This window comes from Odocoileus virginianus, chromosome 16, assembly GCF_023699985.2.
Source record: "Odocoileus virginianus isolate 20LAN1187 ecotype Illinois chromosome 16, Ovbor_1.2, whole genome shotgun sequence".
Classification (NCBI taxonomy): Eukaryota; Metazoa; Chordata; class Mammalia; order Artiodactyla; family Cervidae; genus Odocoileus; species Odocoileus virginianus.
The window spans coordinates 27,894,569-27,913,351 of NC_069689.1; the positions used below are offsets into that span (position 1 = coordinate 27,894,569).

The window sequence follows — 18,783 nt, forward strand, 5'->3', positions numbered from 1 at the left end:
CCTCTAACACTAATCAAAAAAGGAGACATTCACATAGAAAAAATTTTAAGTTGCTTTATGAGAATCTTGGAAACATCTCTTTAGTTTATCAATCTGTAGGTCACTAATATAGATTCCAGACAAAGTTCTTATCATCATCTCTTATCATAGTTTATAGTGCTCAATTTCCTTCTTATGCTCCAAATTAAATTAAAAAAATAAACTCCTTTAATCTTTGTATGTTAGCCAGTGACTAACAGAAGTTTTCTGGTCTTAGACTGCTGGACTAAAGAGGTTTATCTTCTCAGGCTAAGTAATACCAAATCCAAATTTCAGAAATCAATTAACTATTCAGAGAGGAATACCACAAGGGGGCAGGTGAATCCAGGCTAGGTCCTAGGTGAGAGGGTCTCAGTTTGGGGAATTCTGGTCAAAGGAGGGGAAAGATGAAATGAAAACCAGAAACAACTCTAAAGAGAATATTTCCCCAGGAGCTTCAGTATTGTGTCTGTGTCATCCAAGTAAAATTTTATTTATAATATATCCAGATACATTTAAAGAAAATGAATTAAAGAAACCAAACGAATATAGTCACACATTGCAAGTACCTGCTGTATATACAAAGGCCAATAGCATGGTTTTATCAAGAAGAGAAAGGTTATACACAAACTGAGAAGAAATCCAAAATTTACTACAGAGCAATTAGGATATACTTTGAAAATAAATTACAACCAGAGAAAATGTATCAAATTATTAAAAAGATATGAAAAGAAACTTTTGTCTCAAAGTGATCTGAATGATCAACAATTTCATAACAGAGGCATAAATTTTGAATAATAGAGGAATACCAGTTTTTCTTCCCATAGAAAAATTGAGATATTAATTTCAGACATTTTAGGAAAAATAGAAGCTGCTGCTTAAAAGAATCTGCTTTGATTTTCATGAGAAACTAAACTTAGTCTACAAATAGGAAGCAAAATTAACAGAAAACTAGTTCTCCTAAACAAATATTTTTAAATTGACACTAGACATCTCCCATGAGAATGTCAATGACAATATCATCAGCCACCAACATATATATATATATTAATATGTACCTTATATGAAAAGTAGCCAGGATTAATTCTATTTGATAAAACTGGAAACTTTTACTAATAGTCTCCCTTTTATACTTCACATTTAGTTATTTGGTGGGGGTAGATAGTGGATTGTTTTATCTTTTACAGATTAGTAAAATGAAATGCATAGATCATTGTAGCATAAAATATAATATATAGCATAAAAGACTGTAACATATGACATAGTATAAAGTATACAAGATTTGTCTCTAACTGGTAGATTTATTTAGTTTCTGATAACAATTAGAATCTTTAAAGTGAGCTTTTAAGTAGCTTCTCTTATTTATGGTAAATTTAACTTTATATTTAGGCCTCTACAGTAATTTTTTATAGTAACACTGTAGAAGTCACTTCTTCTATTACAAATCTGTTGACTGATGAAGTCATCTCCTAATAGACTTTAAGGAAAGGTAGGTGTTAGAACCTGGGGGGCCAAGTTGAGTAATCTTTCTGTTATGATTTATTTGGTTTTATCCTACCATAGAACTTAACACTGGCCAAACTATTATTAAGCCTATTTTTAAAGCAAAGCTCTGGACTCAAATATAAATTTTTATGTCACCATAAAAAATCTATTTTTCTCAAAGCCACTCATTCTTCTCTTTGTGAGTATATAATACATGCTCATACACATAAACATAAACTCATAAACACACATACGATCACACATACATACATGATGCAATCTGTTGGTGATACTTTAGGTTATCCTTTCTTCTCTTTTCAGTCTGTCAATTAGCTTCCTCTTCCTTGTCTGTCTTCATCCTAAGTAACTGCAGGGTCCTCAGAGGTTTTGTCACCTAAAGGACATGGAAGCAGCTTCTGCAAGACTTAAAAATAATAATGCTTTGATTTGTCAATGTGAGAAGTTGGATGGCTTTTAAAAGCTGACCAGTCAGGGCTATTTGCACATAGTAGACATTCAATAAATATTTGTTGATTTGATTTATTCTAGGGTAAAGACTGGGTTACAACTCTTTCTTTCCTTCACTGATATGCTATGATTTAGCCTGTGTACAAATGAGTTTATGAGTAAATATTAATGGTCATGGTCATTGAAGATGTTTTAGAGGGAAAAAAATTCTAGATCTGCAGGCTGTTAGAAAAAGCAATGATTGGGAGTATGTTTAATAAAATATTCCAAGTAGTTATAAAATAGATGATAGATACCATAAGATAGGTTATAACTGAACTGCATCCTGACAAATTATTTGGAAACAAAGTAGCTACTTCATAATTTTTGAATCAATCACATGTTGAGGGTTTAAAATTTTGACTCCATACAATAAAGCAAAGGACCTTTTCATTAAAAAAAATTAGGGATAGTATTTTGGTGATGAAATTTAGTGAGCATATTAAAGCTGTGTAACATTTTCTTTGGTACATTCTCCTTTGTGAGAATCACAAAAGTGTTTATGCATGTCTTATTGACAACTGAGAGTCTGTAGACTAAAAAATGAGAATATCTCTCAAATTTCAAGTAACCTATAAAGAGTTAAAACTCTCTACGCCTATCCTTCAAAAGAGCATAATTGATTTCCTTTTCTGGTCACTAACAGCAAAAACTGTTTCTGAGCTTACAACATGTTAATTTTGGCTCAAGGCAAACGTACAACAGCAAGGTTTATGATAAAATCTGTCAAAACATTAACCATGATGGCACAAGCTTCAGGTTTTAACAGAAACGGGGAAGCAGAAGTTTAGGGAAGCAGAAGTTTAGGAATGGACACACAGTTGAGCATCTAGCTCTGAAAATGCCTGCTTGTGTCACATTATGAAAGTTACTCAATTCCTTTTTTCTCATTTCTAATGTGAAAGTTCTATAAGGTGATTATCTGTTTTAATTAACTGGTTTCAAAGAGATGGGAGATCCTAGGATTAAAGATATAAATCTAAGTAAAAAATTACTAGCTAAGAGGACTTCAGATGTTCAAGACAAAAGCCAAGATTCTGTAGCATTTTCACTTCTTGTCTGATGAGTTTCATGAAAATTGTCTTTATAAGCAGTATCTTACCCTTTTTGCTACTTTAAGACAAAGATGATTCATTTGACTATGTACCAGCATTTAAGCACTATAAATTTTTATTTTTTCAACATGGTAGACAATGTTGGCAGTTTGGGTTTACTATTCCTTAGTGAGGAAATAAGCTGCATTTCCTAGAAAATTATGAACAAAATAATATTATCAAAAGTGAGCCTTTCTGCTGACAGTCAACTATAACCAAGACAGTTAACTTTGAGTGAGAGGTATATACAAGAAACAGTTTCAGAGAAGGGCATACTGTCTTGAAAAATGTAATTTGATTAGACACAGCTAGCAAAGATTTATGAAAGTCTTCTTTAGGGAACTCAAAGGTCTTCAGTGTGTTAATGTTATGGTCATACAAGTAGTATGCAGTGAATATTCTATGCTTAAGCATTTCAAAAAGCCTTTGATATAATTGACTTATTTATTGAAGAAAGGGTATTTTTTAAGCTTTAGGCTCTTCACTCAACAAGGTTCATGATGAAAATTGGTGGAGACTAAAGTAAAGATAAAATTAGTAACTAAATATAAATTTTTGAAGCTCTAGCTTGGTGGGTAATGTTCACACACAGTTTAGTTTTGCTCTCAAAACTATATCTTAGAGTAGGGCTTAGGTATTGAAAGAATAATAAACAGCCAGAAAATAAAATCTCAGGAAAACGTCACAAAATAATTGGAATTCAGAAGACTTCAGTTACTTTTAGGAAATAAGGAATAATTGAAATGATTTAAAGTAGCTTGAAGCAATATCAGAAAGCATCCAAGAATGCCTTGTTTTATACATTGCTTGCCTTCTCCTTATTTTTGCATTCTAACACACTTGGTTCCAGAAAGCAACTTAGTTATTACTGTTGTTCAAAGAAGATTTAAATGACCTCTCTTGTGGCCTGGAAATTTTGTGTAAACATTCCAAGACAACAAAACCCCATCTTCACTTTATCATGGAGTGAAGTTTCAAATTTTGGACTGTATGGGACCAAAATTGACCAATAATGCAAGAAGTTCTGATTAAAAAGTAAATTTAACCAAATAAACAAATAACCCCTCCACCCCCAAAACTCTGCACTTTAAATTGATTATGATTAAAAGTTAAAATCTTCAGGTAAACCCAACGTCTCACCTGGTAATGGGCTCGGTGCTAGATAATCTGACATACAGTATATTTTATCAGCACTATTTTTAAAAAAGGTACTCAAATCTTAATCTTTCATTGCATGTATTTTTTAGAAAGGCAGATTACCTAGATGTTTATAAAACAAAAATATAGTTTGAAAATTTAGGCTTATTAACGAAAATGATTAAGTATTTACCCATGCAAAGAAATATGACTAAGACTGAATTTTTGACCTCCAGAAGCTATATGCTAATGGGGGTACGGGGGTAAGGAAACAAGAGGAGCCCTAGTAAGGGCCCTAATAGAGATGAAGGAAGGCCTATAAATCATACGGAAAAGAGACTGGCTTCTACTTGGCGGTGGGGTGGAGTGAGGAATTAGGGAAAGCTTCATGTTAGGAGGTGGCATAAAAGTGTTCTTGAAAGATAAATTAGATTAAACTTGTAAGGGGATTTTGACTGAGTAGAGGACTAAAAATGGCCAATGAATTAAATAATAAAAGTACAGAGTAGGAACTAGAATGGAGAGGAGCATAGGGTCTAAGGTATTAGTATGAATGAGTCACTTTCATTAATTTTCTTGCTATCCAAAGAAAAACAAAATAACATATCAAAACTCTGAAATATGATTTGCGCAATTAGTTCTTTTAGAAAATCCAAAAATGGGCCCAGAAATCTTTCCTAAAACCTAAAAAATATAAAACATGAAAAGCACACACATGCACATTTCATTCTTTGATTCTAGAAATGATAAAACCACCGTTTGTCTTATTGCAACTTAAAGACAATGATATCTGTAATATTTAGACTTAGAGTACACAGGATAGCTGTAATTCTTGAAAAAGTTGTTACAATTTTTATAAAAGAGGAAATAAAGTAATTATATGATATGCTTAAGGTCTTCACTGAAAGGAAACTTCTGATTTCAAAAGATTGTCTTCACTTCTATTTCACAAACAAGATTACATATTCACGTTCGCCTGTCATCTAAATAAAAGCATGTAATTACTCTTTGCAGTGTGACCACAACTTAAGAAGATAAGATGCAAAAAGCAAATCTAATTTTGTAAGGTGGGAAGACTATGATGTAAGACAGTACTAATTAGTGTGCATGCACATTCAAGTAGAATAGTTCTTCAAAGCAATAACACTGAGACATTTTATGTAAAATTATGATATCGCTGTTCAAACTATATTTGAATTTTCTCCTCCAGAATTATCTTCAAAACTTGTTTTTAAGTTGGAAAATAAAATTCAGTCACCTGGCTTTTGTTTCAAAACAGTATGTTTAGAAGCAAAATGAAGCTTAGAGATTTAAAATCAAACCTGTCCTTAAGAAGCCAGTGTGTACATAATCTATATAGTTTGAGAAACATTCTTTGTGACATTATCAGGAGGATCTCCCTAAGCAACAAAAACTGTTGGCAAGGAAGAAAAGTCCACATGAGACAAAGTCTATTTGCTGCGTTTGGCAGCTCTTACCTTTGCAAATATTATGTAATTTTGGTTTCTCAATTTTATGCAAAATTCCTAAGTTTTAAAATAGGCATACATTTTGAAACTTCCATTTTTTTCCTTTTAAATAAAAGCCTCTTCTTAATTTAAGCTTTCTTAGGTGCTACCTTGGTTTATTTTTATTTCTTCATATATATCATAAAGGCTACTTTTGGGTGGGGTTCAGTTGGAATGGACAGGCAGCAGCATCTTACTTTCCTAAAGACATAGCCTATGGTTTTATTTATAATGCCAGAAATGTTGACTGCTGCTGTTTTCTAAGTCTTACCTTACATGGAACCAGTGTTAAAAGTTCGTTAGCTAGAGCTTAACAACACAATGGCTGAAGGAATGGAGTTACCACACAAGTGTTTAAATTCCATGCCGGATCCCTAGCTACAACAGAGAAGAAAGTTCAAACAACAAAAACAGAGTTGCAAGGTCTGAACTTGTGTGTCACGGATACCTCTTACTCATCACCAGGCAGCTCTTATTCAGGGCAACCAAGCCCTCCCAAGCAACATGGTTAATTGAATAAGGATTCTGAACCTTTTGGCTGCAGATAAACCAAAGTGGCACATGGCTCATAACTCAAACATTTCATTTTAGGCAGCTGTTAGTTTTCTTGCCCAGGCTAATTTGGATTATTCAATCATTTTCTTTTCTTTAATGAAAAACTGCTTGTAGTTACTGGTGGGGACAAAGAGCTGCAATTATGGATCTTGGAAGGTAAATTTATTACCTACTCATTTTAATCATGTATACAAGTGATACTAAATTCAGAACATTTTATTAGCAGTATAATTATACCTGTGTGTGTGTGTGTGTGTGTAAATTTAATAACATTCAGCCCTGGCTACTGTTTCCTACTACGAGGGACCTGGAACCTCCCATAGTGAACAACTAGTTGTACAGAAAATGAGAAACATCTTCTTAAATGCATCATTACATTGGCAAGTAGGCAAGCAATAGAGAGAGCAAAATCTAAGTACAACTGGGAACCCTTAATGGTATGTGAAGCATGAAGGGCAGGGTTTTTACCTTGAGAGCATTTGACTTATGATAGAGGGGAGGTTGAGCTCTGGTTTTCCATGGCCTCCTAATGGAGCAGGGGACAAAGTCCAGGGCCCACACACGAAGAGAAATCTTAAACTCAGACTATGAATGGAAGATAGAAAAAAAAATCCCTTATGAATTTTATAAACACAAGCTAGGCTTCATATGAATTTCCATCCCAAATTATTATTTAAGCAGCCCAATAAAATTCAAATTAAGGTCTTAAAGTATGCTAAGGCCTGTACTTATTCCCAGGCAGAAGCAAATGCAAAGCTATGAAGAAATCTACCTTCAATTAAGGCCTGAAAACTCCCATAGGAACTAATTCTAAGACATATAAGCTCATATTCACAAATCAGTAAACATCAAAAGAAAAGAGGCACATTAAGTGTAGCTAGCAGAAATAATATTAAAATTGGAGCAATAAATATTTGAGATTGTAAAATAGTCAGAAGTATAGAATTGTTGATCTTGTTTAGTTGCTAAGCTGTGTCTGAGCCTTTTATTATCACATGGACTGCAGCTGTCCAGGTCCCTTTGTCCATGTAATTCTCCAGGCAAGAATACTGGAGTGGGTTGCCATTTCCTTCTTCAGGGGATCCTCCCAACCCAGGGATTGAACCTGTGTCTCCTCCATTGGCAGGTGGATTTTTTACCACTGACCCACAAGGGAAGCCCTAAGTATAGAATAAGCATGTTTAAAATGTACAAGAAAATTAAAAAGGGGTTGAAAATATGAGACAGACACAAGAGACCACAAGAATGATCAAACAGATTTGGGGATGAACAAAATACAACCCTGAAATGAAAAATATAATAACAAAAATTAAAAACACACTGGAATTCTGCCTCCAGACAGAAGAGAGTCATTTGTGGCAGATCAATGCTTTGTAAGAACAACTAGTAAAGCCTGGATGAAATACAAAACGTATTTATTTAAAAGTATCAGAGAAGGGCTGAAACAAAGACAGCTAGAGGAACGAAGACTCCAGAGGAGACAACTGAGAGGTCAACGAACAGTCTGCAGCCACTCTTGCCCTGGAAGCATTTGCTGGCTCTGGGTTTGTCCTGGCAGAAGGCTGCTGTTAGAGACAAGAAACCAGTAGAGCTTTTGGCAATCTTTCAGGGTTGGAGTGAGAGACCTAGAAAACCAAAGGGGCCTGAAACACATGCCCGGCTGTTTAGTTGCTAAGTCATGCCTGACTCTCTGCAACCCCATGGACAACAGCATGCCAGGCTTCCCTGTCCTTCCTATCTGCTGAAGTTTGCTCAAACTCATGTCCCTTGAGTTGGTGATGCCATCCAACCATCTCATTTTCTGTTGCTCCGTTCTCCTCCTGCCCTCAATCTTTCCCAGCACCAGGGTCTTTTCTAATAAGTTTGCTCTTTGCATCAGGTGGCCAAAGTATTGGAGCTTTATGCCTAGTTTCCCCTTCAAAGTATGTGGCAAATTCTGGGCTCTCCTAAGTGGAAGATTAAAAAAGCTCATATAAGAATATCTAAAGGACTCAAGTGAAGATATTACTTTCACCACTGAAAGCCTAGTGAGTGACCCTGTAGGAAAAGAGGAAAACCAGAGACAACTAAGCCTTATTCAAACTGCAACTCAGCTTCAACTTAGCGTACCTGACTGGATTAAGGTGGACGTCCACTCAGTCTTTCCAATAGAGGAAAGGTGAAGCTCTCTCTACTGGAAAGAAAAATTACCTGGGAGGCTCAGGATGTCTTACATTAAATCAACAATTAATAGGCATGCCAAGAGAGGACCATGCATCTAGACATCTAGAAACAAAACAGATATTAAAGACCCAGGGGTGATTCAGATATTGGAGTTTTAATTACTAATTTATAGAAACTAAATTACTATAGTTTCTTATAGTTATAAGCAAAGGGGAGACAATATATTTAGAAAGATGAGTATTTCACCAGAGAATTGAAATGCACCAAAAACATCAAGAGGAAGACATTAAAAAACACAAAATCTGAAATTAAGAATTGAATAGATGGCTTTAACAGCAGGAAACAGGATTAGTGAAATAAAAGGTAATTTTGAGAATTTAAAACTAATGCACATAAAGAAAAAAAAAGGAAGACACAGAAGAGATATGTGGGAGCAGTGAAAAAATATATATAGTTAGAGTCACAAAAGGAAGGAGAAAAGGATACTAAGCAAAGATTTCCTAAAATTGACAAAAGATATGAAGTCAGAGATTTAATAGGTCTACAAACTCAAGCAAAGAACATCAACTTAAAAAAAAATGCCAAACAAAATAAAACACCCTCCCCGCAAAACCCAACAATGAAAAAGATCTAAAAAACAATCAGAGAAAATAGACATTTTACTTTCAGAAGGACATTAAGACTGGAAGGTTGATTTCTCAACAGGGGTGAGGGAAGCTAGACATTAAGAGGATGACATTTTAGAAAAGAGTTATAGAGGAGGACTTGAAAAATTGATGCTTTTGAACTGTGGTGTTGGAGAAGACTCTTGAGAGTCCCTTGGACTGCAAGGAGACCCAACCAGTCCATCCTAAAGGAGATCAGTCCTGAGTGTTCATTGGACAGACTGATGCTGAAGCTGAAACTCCAATAACTTTGGCTAACTCATGCGAAGAGTTGACTCATTGGAAAAGACCCTGATGCTGGGAGGGACTGGGGGCAGGAGGAGAAGGGGACGACAGAGGATGAGATGGGCTGGATGGCATCACTGACTCGATGGACATGAGTTTGAGTAAACTCCGGGAGTTGGTGATGGACAGGGAGGCCTGGTGTGCAGAGATTCATGGGGTTGCAAAGAGTCGGACACGACTGAGTGACTGAACTGAACTGAATACTTTCGGTCATGATGGAATAACAGGGACCACGTTTACCCTCTCCACCTTAAAAAAAAAAAAGCAAATGACCAACTAACCAACCAACCAAACAAAAAACAAAAGAAAAATCTCCCAAACAAACCAAAACCTCAAAACAAAAGAAAAAGACCCACCAAAAGCAAAACAACAAAAACAGGTGGAAATCCATGAATCAATGTCTCTGTACTTGGGACAAGAGGCAAACAGGACAGTGATCCCAGAGAGAAGGGGAAAAGATGGAGTCCTAAGATGATTCCGGCATATCGCATGGCGAGTTTACAGAGCACAGTGCAGGAGGAGGACCTAAACAGAGCCTGGGAGCTTCCCTGAGTTGAGAACATAGAGTTGAGAATTGGGGAAGGTCAAGGTGGTTAGAATTTGCCGTCAGAGTACTAGAAAGGGTAGGTTCTGGAACAAAAACTGCTGTACAGAGAGTGAAAGCAAGTGGACTCTGAAGAGCTACAGAGCATTCCTTGAGTCTTCCTTTGAGTATGGACCAGCATACCTGTGTAAGTAAACTACCAAGGCTAAGGTTAGAACTTCAGAGAGGTGCAGGCAGAACGACCAAAACTCACACATTGGTGTCACTAGTCAGAGCAGAGCAAACTCATACTGCACAGGGTATCCGGTATTCAGAAGGGGATTGCCTAAGCTGAGGGGGAGAATGGAGCCCTAGACTTAAGCTTCTCTGGTCCTACCTACTGAAGCTTAAAACCTACTAGCAAGGATCAAAACTGTTTCCAAATAATGTAACTGCATCCCCGAACACACTTCAAAATTTTTACTGAAAAACAAAAATATCTAACGCCCAACAAGATAAAACTCATAAGGATTTGCATCCAAAACAAGGTATCAAGCATACAGAGCAGAAAAATACAACTCATGATGTACAGCACAGGAAAATAGCTATTATTTTGTGATAATTTTAAATGGAATATAATCTATAAAATATTGAACCACTATGATGTACACCTGAAACTAAGATAATACTGTAAATCAACTATCAGTTCAGTTCAGTTTAGTTGCTCAGTTGTGTCCAACTCTTTGTGACCCCATGGACTGCAGTATGCCAGGTAACCCTGTCCATCACCAACTTCCAGAGTTTGCTCAAACTCCAAGTCCATCGCGTTGGTGATGCCAGCCAACCATCTCATCCTGTCATCCCCTTCTCCTCCTGCCTTCAATCTTTCCCAGCATCAGGGTCTTTTCCAATGAATCAGTTCTTTGCAGCAGGTGGCCAAAGTATTGGAGTTTCAGCTTCAGCATCACTCCCTCCAATGAATATTCAGGACTGATTTCCTTTAGGATTGACCGGCTGGATCTCCTTGCAGTTCAAGGGATTCTCAAGAGTCTTCTCCAACAACATCAATTCTTTGGCTCTCAGCCTTATTTATGGTTCAACTCTCACATCCATACATGACCACTAGAAAAACCATAGCCTTGACTAGACCGACCTTTGTTGGCAAAGTAATGTCTCTGCTTTTTAATACACTGTTTAGGTTTGTCATAGATTTTCTTCCAAGGAGCAAGCATCCTTTAATTGCATGGCTGCAGTCACCATCTGCAGTGATTTTGGAGCCCAAGAAAATAAAGTCTTTTACTGTTTCCATTGTTTCCCTGTCTATTTACCATGAAGTGATGGGACTAGATGCCATGATTTTATTTTTCTGAATGTTGAGTTTTAAGTCAACTTTTTCACTTTCTTCTTTCACTTTCATCAAGAGGCTCTTTAATTCTTCTTCACTTTCTGCCATGAGGGTGGCGTCATCTGCATATCTGAGGTTATTGATATTTCTTCTGCCAATCTTGATCCCAGCTTGTGCTTCATCCAGCTGGGCATTTCGCATAATGTACTCTGCATATAAGTTAAGTAAGCAGGGTGACAATATACAGCCTTGATGTACTTCTTTCCCGATTTGGAACCAATCTGTTGTTCCATGTCCAGTTGTAACTGTTGCTTCTTAACCTGCATACAGACTTCTCAGGAGGTAGGTAAGCTGGTCTGGTATTCCCATCTCTTCCAGAATTTTCCACAGTTTGTTGTGATCCACACAGTCAAAGGCTTTGGCGTAGTCAATAAAACAGAAGTAGATGTTTTTCCGGAACTCTCTTTTGATGATCCAACAGATGTTGGCAATTTGAAATCTGGTTCCTCGCCTTTTCTAAATCCAGCTTGAATATCTGGAAATTCATGGTTCACATACTGTTGAAGCCTGGTTTGTATCAGGCTTCAACTATAAAGTATCAACTACACTTCAATTAAAAAAAAACAACCTATGATAAGGAAATCAATAGAAACAGACTTGGAAATAGAATAGATAATAGAATTAACAGACAAGCACAGTATTCCAGAAGATAGTGTGAAGCATGAAAAAATTAAGGAGATATGAAAGACATTAAAAAGACCCAATTTAAAATTTTAGAGATGAGAAGTATATTTGTGAAGTAAAAGGCTCTAGATGGAATTAAGAAGAGCACGTTAGATACTGCAAAAGGAAAGGTCAGTAACTTTAAAGACAAAATAATAGAAAGTATTCAAAATAAAATGCCCAGAGGAAAAAGAAACACTCCTCCGCCACTAGCAAAATGAACAAAGAATGAATGAGCTGCAGGACAAGCTCAAGTGGCCTAATATATATTAAGTAGCAGTTCTAGAAAGGGAGGAAAGAGTTTGAGGACAAATGATATTGGGGAAAAAAAAGCCAAACATTTAAAAAATTGATGAAGATTATAAACTTAAGAGTCCAAGAAGTTCAACAAATAAGCACAGGAACATGCAGAAATTTGTAACACATCACAATCAAATTGGCTAAAATGAGTAATGAAGGCAAAATCCTTAAAGCAGCCAGAGGACATATGTACAGAAAACAAAAATTAAAATTACAGTAGGAACAAAAGCAAGCCAGAGACAGTAGAATAACATCTTGAAAATATTTTTCAAAAGGTTAACCTAGAATTCTATAGCCAGAAAAAAAACTTTTTTCCCCCCACAAAATGAAGGCAAAAAAAGAGAGAGACATTTTCAAACATACAAAAGCTGAAAGCGTTCATTACTTACAGCCCAGCATTGTATAAAAGATACATACTTCAGGAAGGAATAAAATGGTAGCAGCTGGAAACTTGGATCTACATAAAGAAGATTACTAGAAATGTAAATATGTGGGTAAGTATAAAATAATGTTGTTCTTACTTTTTAAATCACTTTAAAAGTAGTTAATTATTCAAAGCAAAAACAATATTTAAATTATTGTATACCTACGTAAAAGTAAAATGCATGACCGCAATATCACAAAGGTCGTACATGGTGAGACAATTTTTTTAAACAGCAACATGACTGTTTAGATATTATCAGTTTATAGAAACTTTACCCCAACAATTCCTACCGCCCACCCCACCCTAGCCCTCTTGTAGCCATGTACCTGAAGCTTTAAATTCTAAGTTCACTACAGGTGATAGTGTGTTACATAGTCCGTTTATATTTACCTTATCTTGATTGAATAACCAAACACAACAGAAGAAATGTTCTTAGATTTCAGCTCTTGGTTACAGCAAAATTCCACATACAAATTCCAAAGTTAGTAGAGATACTTTGTAACAGATTCGAATCATTTTTTTTATTAAGAGATTGCCTGTCTTAGGTTCTTTCTAACCAAAATATAATTTCTCTTTAATATTTTACTAGTGCCAGTAGTAAAGTACCTAATAAATTTGTCCATAATGATTTTTATCTTCATTAAACTTGTAAGATAGTCAGACACAGTTTGACAGTGAACTTAATCTGTTTCCTTACTTAGTGTATTTTATAGGCATATTCAGTACAGTGCCTTCAGGACTGAATACTTATAAAAGCTTGATTAAATGTATAATAACTGTATTGAAATATATAATATTTGCAGTAGAGAGCTTATATGACTGAAAAGTAAATATATATTTCAGATTTTGGGGTTTGTGCATTAAAATACAACTTTCTTAATAATCTGACCATCAAGAAACTGGTGACATCCAAAGTACCAGCATTCTCCAAAACGATGTTGAGAAAACAGTAACATTAAAAATAAGTATATTAAGATTTCTGCAAAGAAGTATCAATAGTACACAATAATTTAATGAGTCTTAAAAAATACACATTTATTACTGTCCAATTCTATTTATGAAATCCTACATTAAAAATAACTTCAACCTTTATCAATTTAACTTAAAGTACATAATAAAAAAGAAAAGAAAACCTTTTCAAAGAAGGTTATTCTAGTAAAAGGATTACAAAAAATCTGGTAACCTGAGATGCTATTCTGGAACGTATGCTACTAGTTCAAATGTGCAAGCTCCAACTTAACAAATGTTTAAAATATTTGAGTTTTAAAAACAGTGCCAAAATAAACCACATCTTTTCTAGAGATGACATATTTAGCTGAGCTCAAGCAATATAAATCTTTCAACCATTTCATGTATTTGTTTAAAAGCCTCAGAAACCACGTGCATTTGTAATAAAACGAACAAAATGCTGAAGTCACTGGAGCCTAACAGTTGACTTATAAATCAATTTTTTAGAAAGCCAAATATATTTATGTGTGTATGTGTCTGTGTATTTATATATCTCTATACATCTCTCCCTGATGCTGGGAGGGATTGGGGGCAGGAGGAGAAGGGGACGACAGAGGATGAGATGACTGGATGGCATCACCAACTCGATGGGCATGAGTTTGAGTAAACTCCAGGAGTTGGTGATGGACAGGGAGGCCTGGCGTGCTGTGATTCACGGGGTCGCAAAGAGTTGGACACGACTGAGTGACTGAACTAAACTGAACTGAACTGATATCTCTCTCGATATTACTAGATAGATAGCATAACTGTAGATAGTAGTTATCAACACAATAATTGTCTTGTGAAAAATTTGGGTTCCATACAAACCATATGTGAGAAGACAAATGTATAGGACATGGCTATTTTATCATTATAATGCCTCACTTGTCAAGAGTATTTAAAGACAGAAGCTTCACTAATTATCTTTAAAAATACACTATCTATAAAAATGGCTTTTTATGCAATGTTAATATTAAAACTATAAAATTTTAATATTCTAACATTTTTGTCCAATAAACTAATTCTATTGGTAAATGATCTGATGAGAAGATTTATCAGTTTATTTGAATAAGGACATCTACAAAGGATCAAGTTTCTCACTGAAAAAGAAAGATATTTTAAATAATTTTAACACAATGGTTAAACATAATATAGAAGTAGAATGAAAGTTTCTCCCATATTATTAACTAATAACTTTGCTTTATACTTTGCTTATAACTTGCCTATAACTGGTTGTATCTTTAACAGATGCTCCAGGAGGTACAGTGAGCCTTGAAGTTTAGACTATCATTTGATAGAAATATATTGTCAGGTTCTAACATCAAGCCAAATTAAAAAGAGTATGAAGGAACTCTGGTTATTTTTTAATCAACAATGAATTGTCACAATATTCCTAATTAGTGAAAGTAAGGCTAAGGCTGCTATTGTAACACTATAGAGAGGTAGTAATAATGTGATGCTGTTCACATATGCAGCTCACATTACCGTACTTAATTCAAAGATATGTGCAGAAAATTCATACATATATGATAAAAGAAATGGCACAATAATAAAAGAAACTGCAACAGTTAGAATCTTTGATTTTTAATTTTTCTAAATGAAAGCTCTGGAAACCTATGCTTGCATGGAGTTGAGTCATAAGACCTCAGCTGTAAGTCCCAGCCAGTTCTTGCCAAATTCCTAGCTCCACTGAGTGTGTTTCCTCATTCATAAAATGTATTACTAATACTACTACTAATGGTAATACTAAAACTACTAGCATCATTATCATTATTATATGGTTGACATATATATTGGTATTACAATTACTGTTGAAGAAATCACATAAAAATGCAGATGAGAAAGGACTTTGTAAATCAAGTGCTACATGTTTGTATGATCTTTTCTGCTTTTCCTCTGAACTACTTATTTTTAACAAGGAAAAGTAAATTATGATTTCACTGTAGGAATTAGACTTGATGTTTAAAGTAAACTCAAAGCAACCTCTTTTCTGAAGTGTGGAACACTTCAGAAGTTGCATTATAGTTGAATATATAGAGAACTGATCTTCAGCAGGCAAGATTATTCCTTTATACCCCCTTGCCCTGTCCAAAAAAATGTACTACTTGACACATCTGTAATTTTGTAGACAACTCATTTTCAAGGGGATGTGGTAATCTGGGGGAGATTACCTACACTGAGCAATAGTAGATGCTAGAACTATTTTGTAAATTTAAAGTCAAGGTATCAAATTAAAGGTTCTATATACTGATTATAGGAATTAGTTGTGCTAATCTGATTGGTTAGTTATAGAAAGAGATGTTTGGAAATTGTAAAATGTCTTTATTCTACACTTTGTGTTTTATAAAGCCTCAAGCAAAATAACTCAATAAAGTTTCATCTGTTATTCAGGAATAAATTGAAAATTCAAGTTACTTGTGATTTATTTGAAGAGGATTCAGGAATGGACTATTTTGTGATGAGAACTGTTTCTCTTTACTTACCTGCATGACTTGAAAGGGCCTGTTCCTTCACATAGGGAGCTGTTACATGTTTCAATTAGAACTAGTATTGAAAACTACATGCATGACGAAACTATTCTAAATCTCTATAGTTAGATAGTCGCTGCTTTAGAGAGGCTATAATTCTCTTTAGGACTGTAGAATAAATCCAGTTAATTTTGAACCCCTATTCTTCCTTATTTTTCACATAGTTTAAGCAAAATTAAAATCAGACAACATGAGTAAATTCTAAATTTGAATCAATGGGATGATTCTGTCAGTTAATTCAGCGGGTTTAATAAGAAACCAATAGAGCTTGTTTGCATCACATTTCTTTTGTCACCCTATGATAAAACACCTTACATTTTTCTGCAGAGTAAAAAAAATTCAAAAGCATAATTTCCAATGGTGTATACAATAAATGATTCTGTACTTGTCCTGAAAATAGGCAATGGTAGATAATTTAGCTCAGTCTTAAAGATAAATTAAAAGATTATATGGACTTAGAAAATTTTTCACTTGCCTACTTAATTTTCACTAATTCCATCTCTACTTATTTATTTCATCCTATTCTGGTCATACTTATTTTCTATTTGCTTCTCATCTACTCAATCTTAAAAAAAGATTTTTTTCCTGTAGCTAAATACACGAATTTTAGTTTTATCCATAAAATTTAAAAAAGTAGGTTTCCTGAACCAAATCACACGTTTACTTTTTCCCACAAGTCTTTATATTTTTACATTATAATTTTATTGTATATTATAATTAGATTCCCCTCTTCTGTAACAAAAATTCAAATAACAGTCTAAATAAAGGCATTAAACAAAAGGCATAAAAAAATAGAATACTTCATATGTTTCATGGGGGTTTGCCTTTTCGTGTCATGGTGACACATGCTAATTTTCAAGCCAAAAGTATCCCACCTGAGTAGACAGATGGGGCAATTACTATGGCTTAAATAGAGTTTAGATCATTATTCAGACCCAACATTAAAAAATACCAACACCATAAATTTATAAGTACACATTAACAGTACTTTCTTTTTATTGAAAACAGTGTGCATTTTTGTAGTGGAAAAAAATCATGCTTTGATTAACATAATTTTAATACTCCAAGCTCTTATTAAAGCAAATTATACATTTGATTCTTGGTATCTATACTTAATATTCTTTAATACTAAAAAAGATTACATGCATATGTCGAAGGAAGACTAACATACATAAGAATATGTATGTGCTTCTCTCATTGGTTAAGAAATAAACTCTATATTGAAAAATGCATGTATTTGAAGTTTTGACCTAACACAGTGGATTAAGGTTTAGACAATATTTACTTTGCTGCATTTGACTCAGAAAGGGCCATATGTGAAGATATGATCCTGACCAACTTTACTATGTTTCTATAATGGTATTCCAGCAAAAATATTTATATTAAATACAGTGAGATATAAAATAATTACAAATAAGCTGCAACTTTACAGCTATTCACTGGTAAAAGTCTGTAGTTAATACATTTGGATAAATAACTCAAGTCAGCAGCAAAGTGGTTAAACATTTGTGATTTGATTTTATCTCAGCTTGGAATGTGGTTGGAGTGTCCCACTTCTAACAACTGTTTGCTAAGTTAAGGCTTTAGTGTTTACACAGTGTTGAATGAAGCAGCCTGGTCACCAGATGTGATTGCTTCCCCAGACTGTCGTGTTTTTTTTTTCAGTTCAGATCACTGTCCTCATGGTCCCTGTTCCAACCTTCTTCCTCAGGACGTCCACCAGCCTTTCCAACCTAAGTTGAGGGCAGTGGAGTGGGAGGGGAAAAAATAAAGAACATAAAAAGTGCAATTATTGTCAGGAATGTTTTGACTGAAAAAGGACAGTATTTACCTGTGACCGAGCACTTCTGGTCGTCATGTGAAGAAACGAAGCATGACTGTAAGTGAGAGACACGGGCGCAGAGTGCCAAGGATTTGAGGTTAAAAAAACAGCAAAAACACACACTTAAACCCCATCTTCAGATTACACCAGTTTTAGAGGCTACATGCAAAACATAAGCTACTAGTTTTAATACATCTACCTACTTGCATCAAAGTTATGAATGAATCACTATTATGCCATAACAAGATGGCATATTAAATGTTGAGCAGTTTCAAACCGATTTTTCACCCAAGAAGTGCATTTTTCAATACAGAAATACTATCACTCTTACACCTGTTACTGAGCTTAATAAGTGATATGTTGGTATACTGTATAATTGGTATGCATTACATTTCTTCTCTTTAAATCCAGGTATTAGGTGGCTAGGTTGGAAAAACGATGTCTCAGTCCATCAAAACCATTTAAGTATATAAAAATGGTTCGATGCAAATAAAACCAGATTTTCTCTACTACATTTTAAAAGTTTCTATTCCTGAGTAATATAAATAGGCTAGCACTGACTCTATATACTTCTTAGTCAAATATAAGTGATTTTTCAGTTGATTAAAAATTCTCCAACTAAACTGAAAATGGACTCAAAAGTTCAGAAGTTATTCTATAGGGTTCTTAGACTACTCTATGGGAGAGAGATCAGATTCACTGCATTAGTAAGGA

General features: G+C 34.7%; 1 protein-coding gene and 1 long non-coding RNA gene across 7 annotated transcripts in view; both read right to left on the reverse strand.

Annotated features, from left to right (window-relative positions):
• Window positions 1-481: 481 nt before the first annotated feature.
• Window positions 482-8,026, reverse strand: LOC139038720 (uncharacterized). Its single transcript, XR_011491806.1, has 2 exons — window positions 6,773-8,026; window positions 482-1,927 (listed from the first exon to the last, which is right to left on the reverse strand). It is a non-coding gene; the product is annotated as an uncharacterized lncRNA (long non-coding RNA).
• Window positions 8,027-17,211: 9,185 nt separating this feature from the next.
• Window positions 17,212-18,783, reverse strand: part of MIPOL1 (mirror-image polydactyly 1) — a 290,413-nt gene continuing 288,841 nt past the window's right edge. For all 6 annotated transcript variants that reach the window (XM_020916569.2, XM_070478009.1, XM_020916572.2 and 3 more), the window contains one exon: window positions 17,212-17,980. In XM_020916569.2, the coding sequence (XP_020772228.2) occupies window positions 17,914-17,980 (67 nt within the window). In that variant the 3' untranslated portion in view covers window positions 17,212-17,913. The remainder of the gene's footprint in view (window positions 17,981-18,783) is intronic.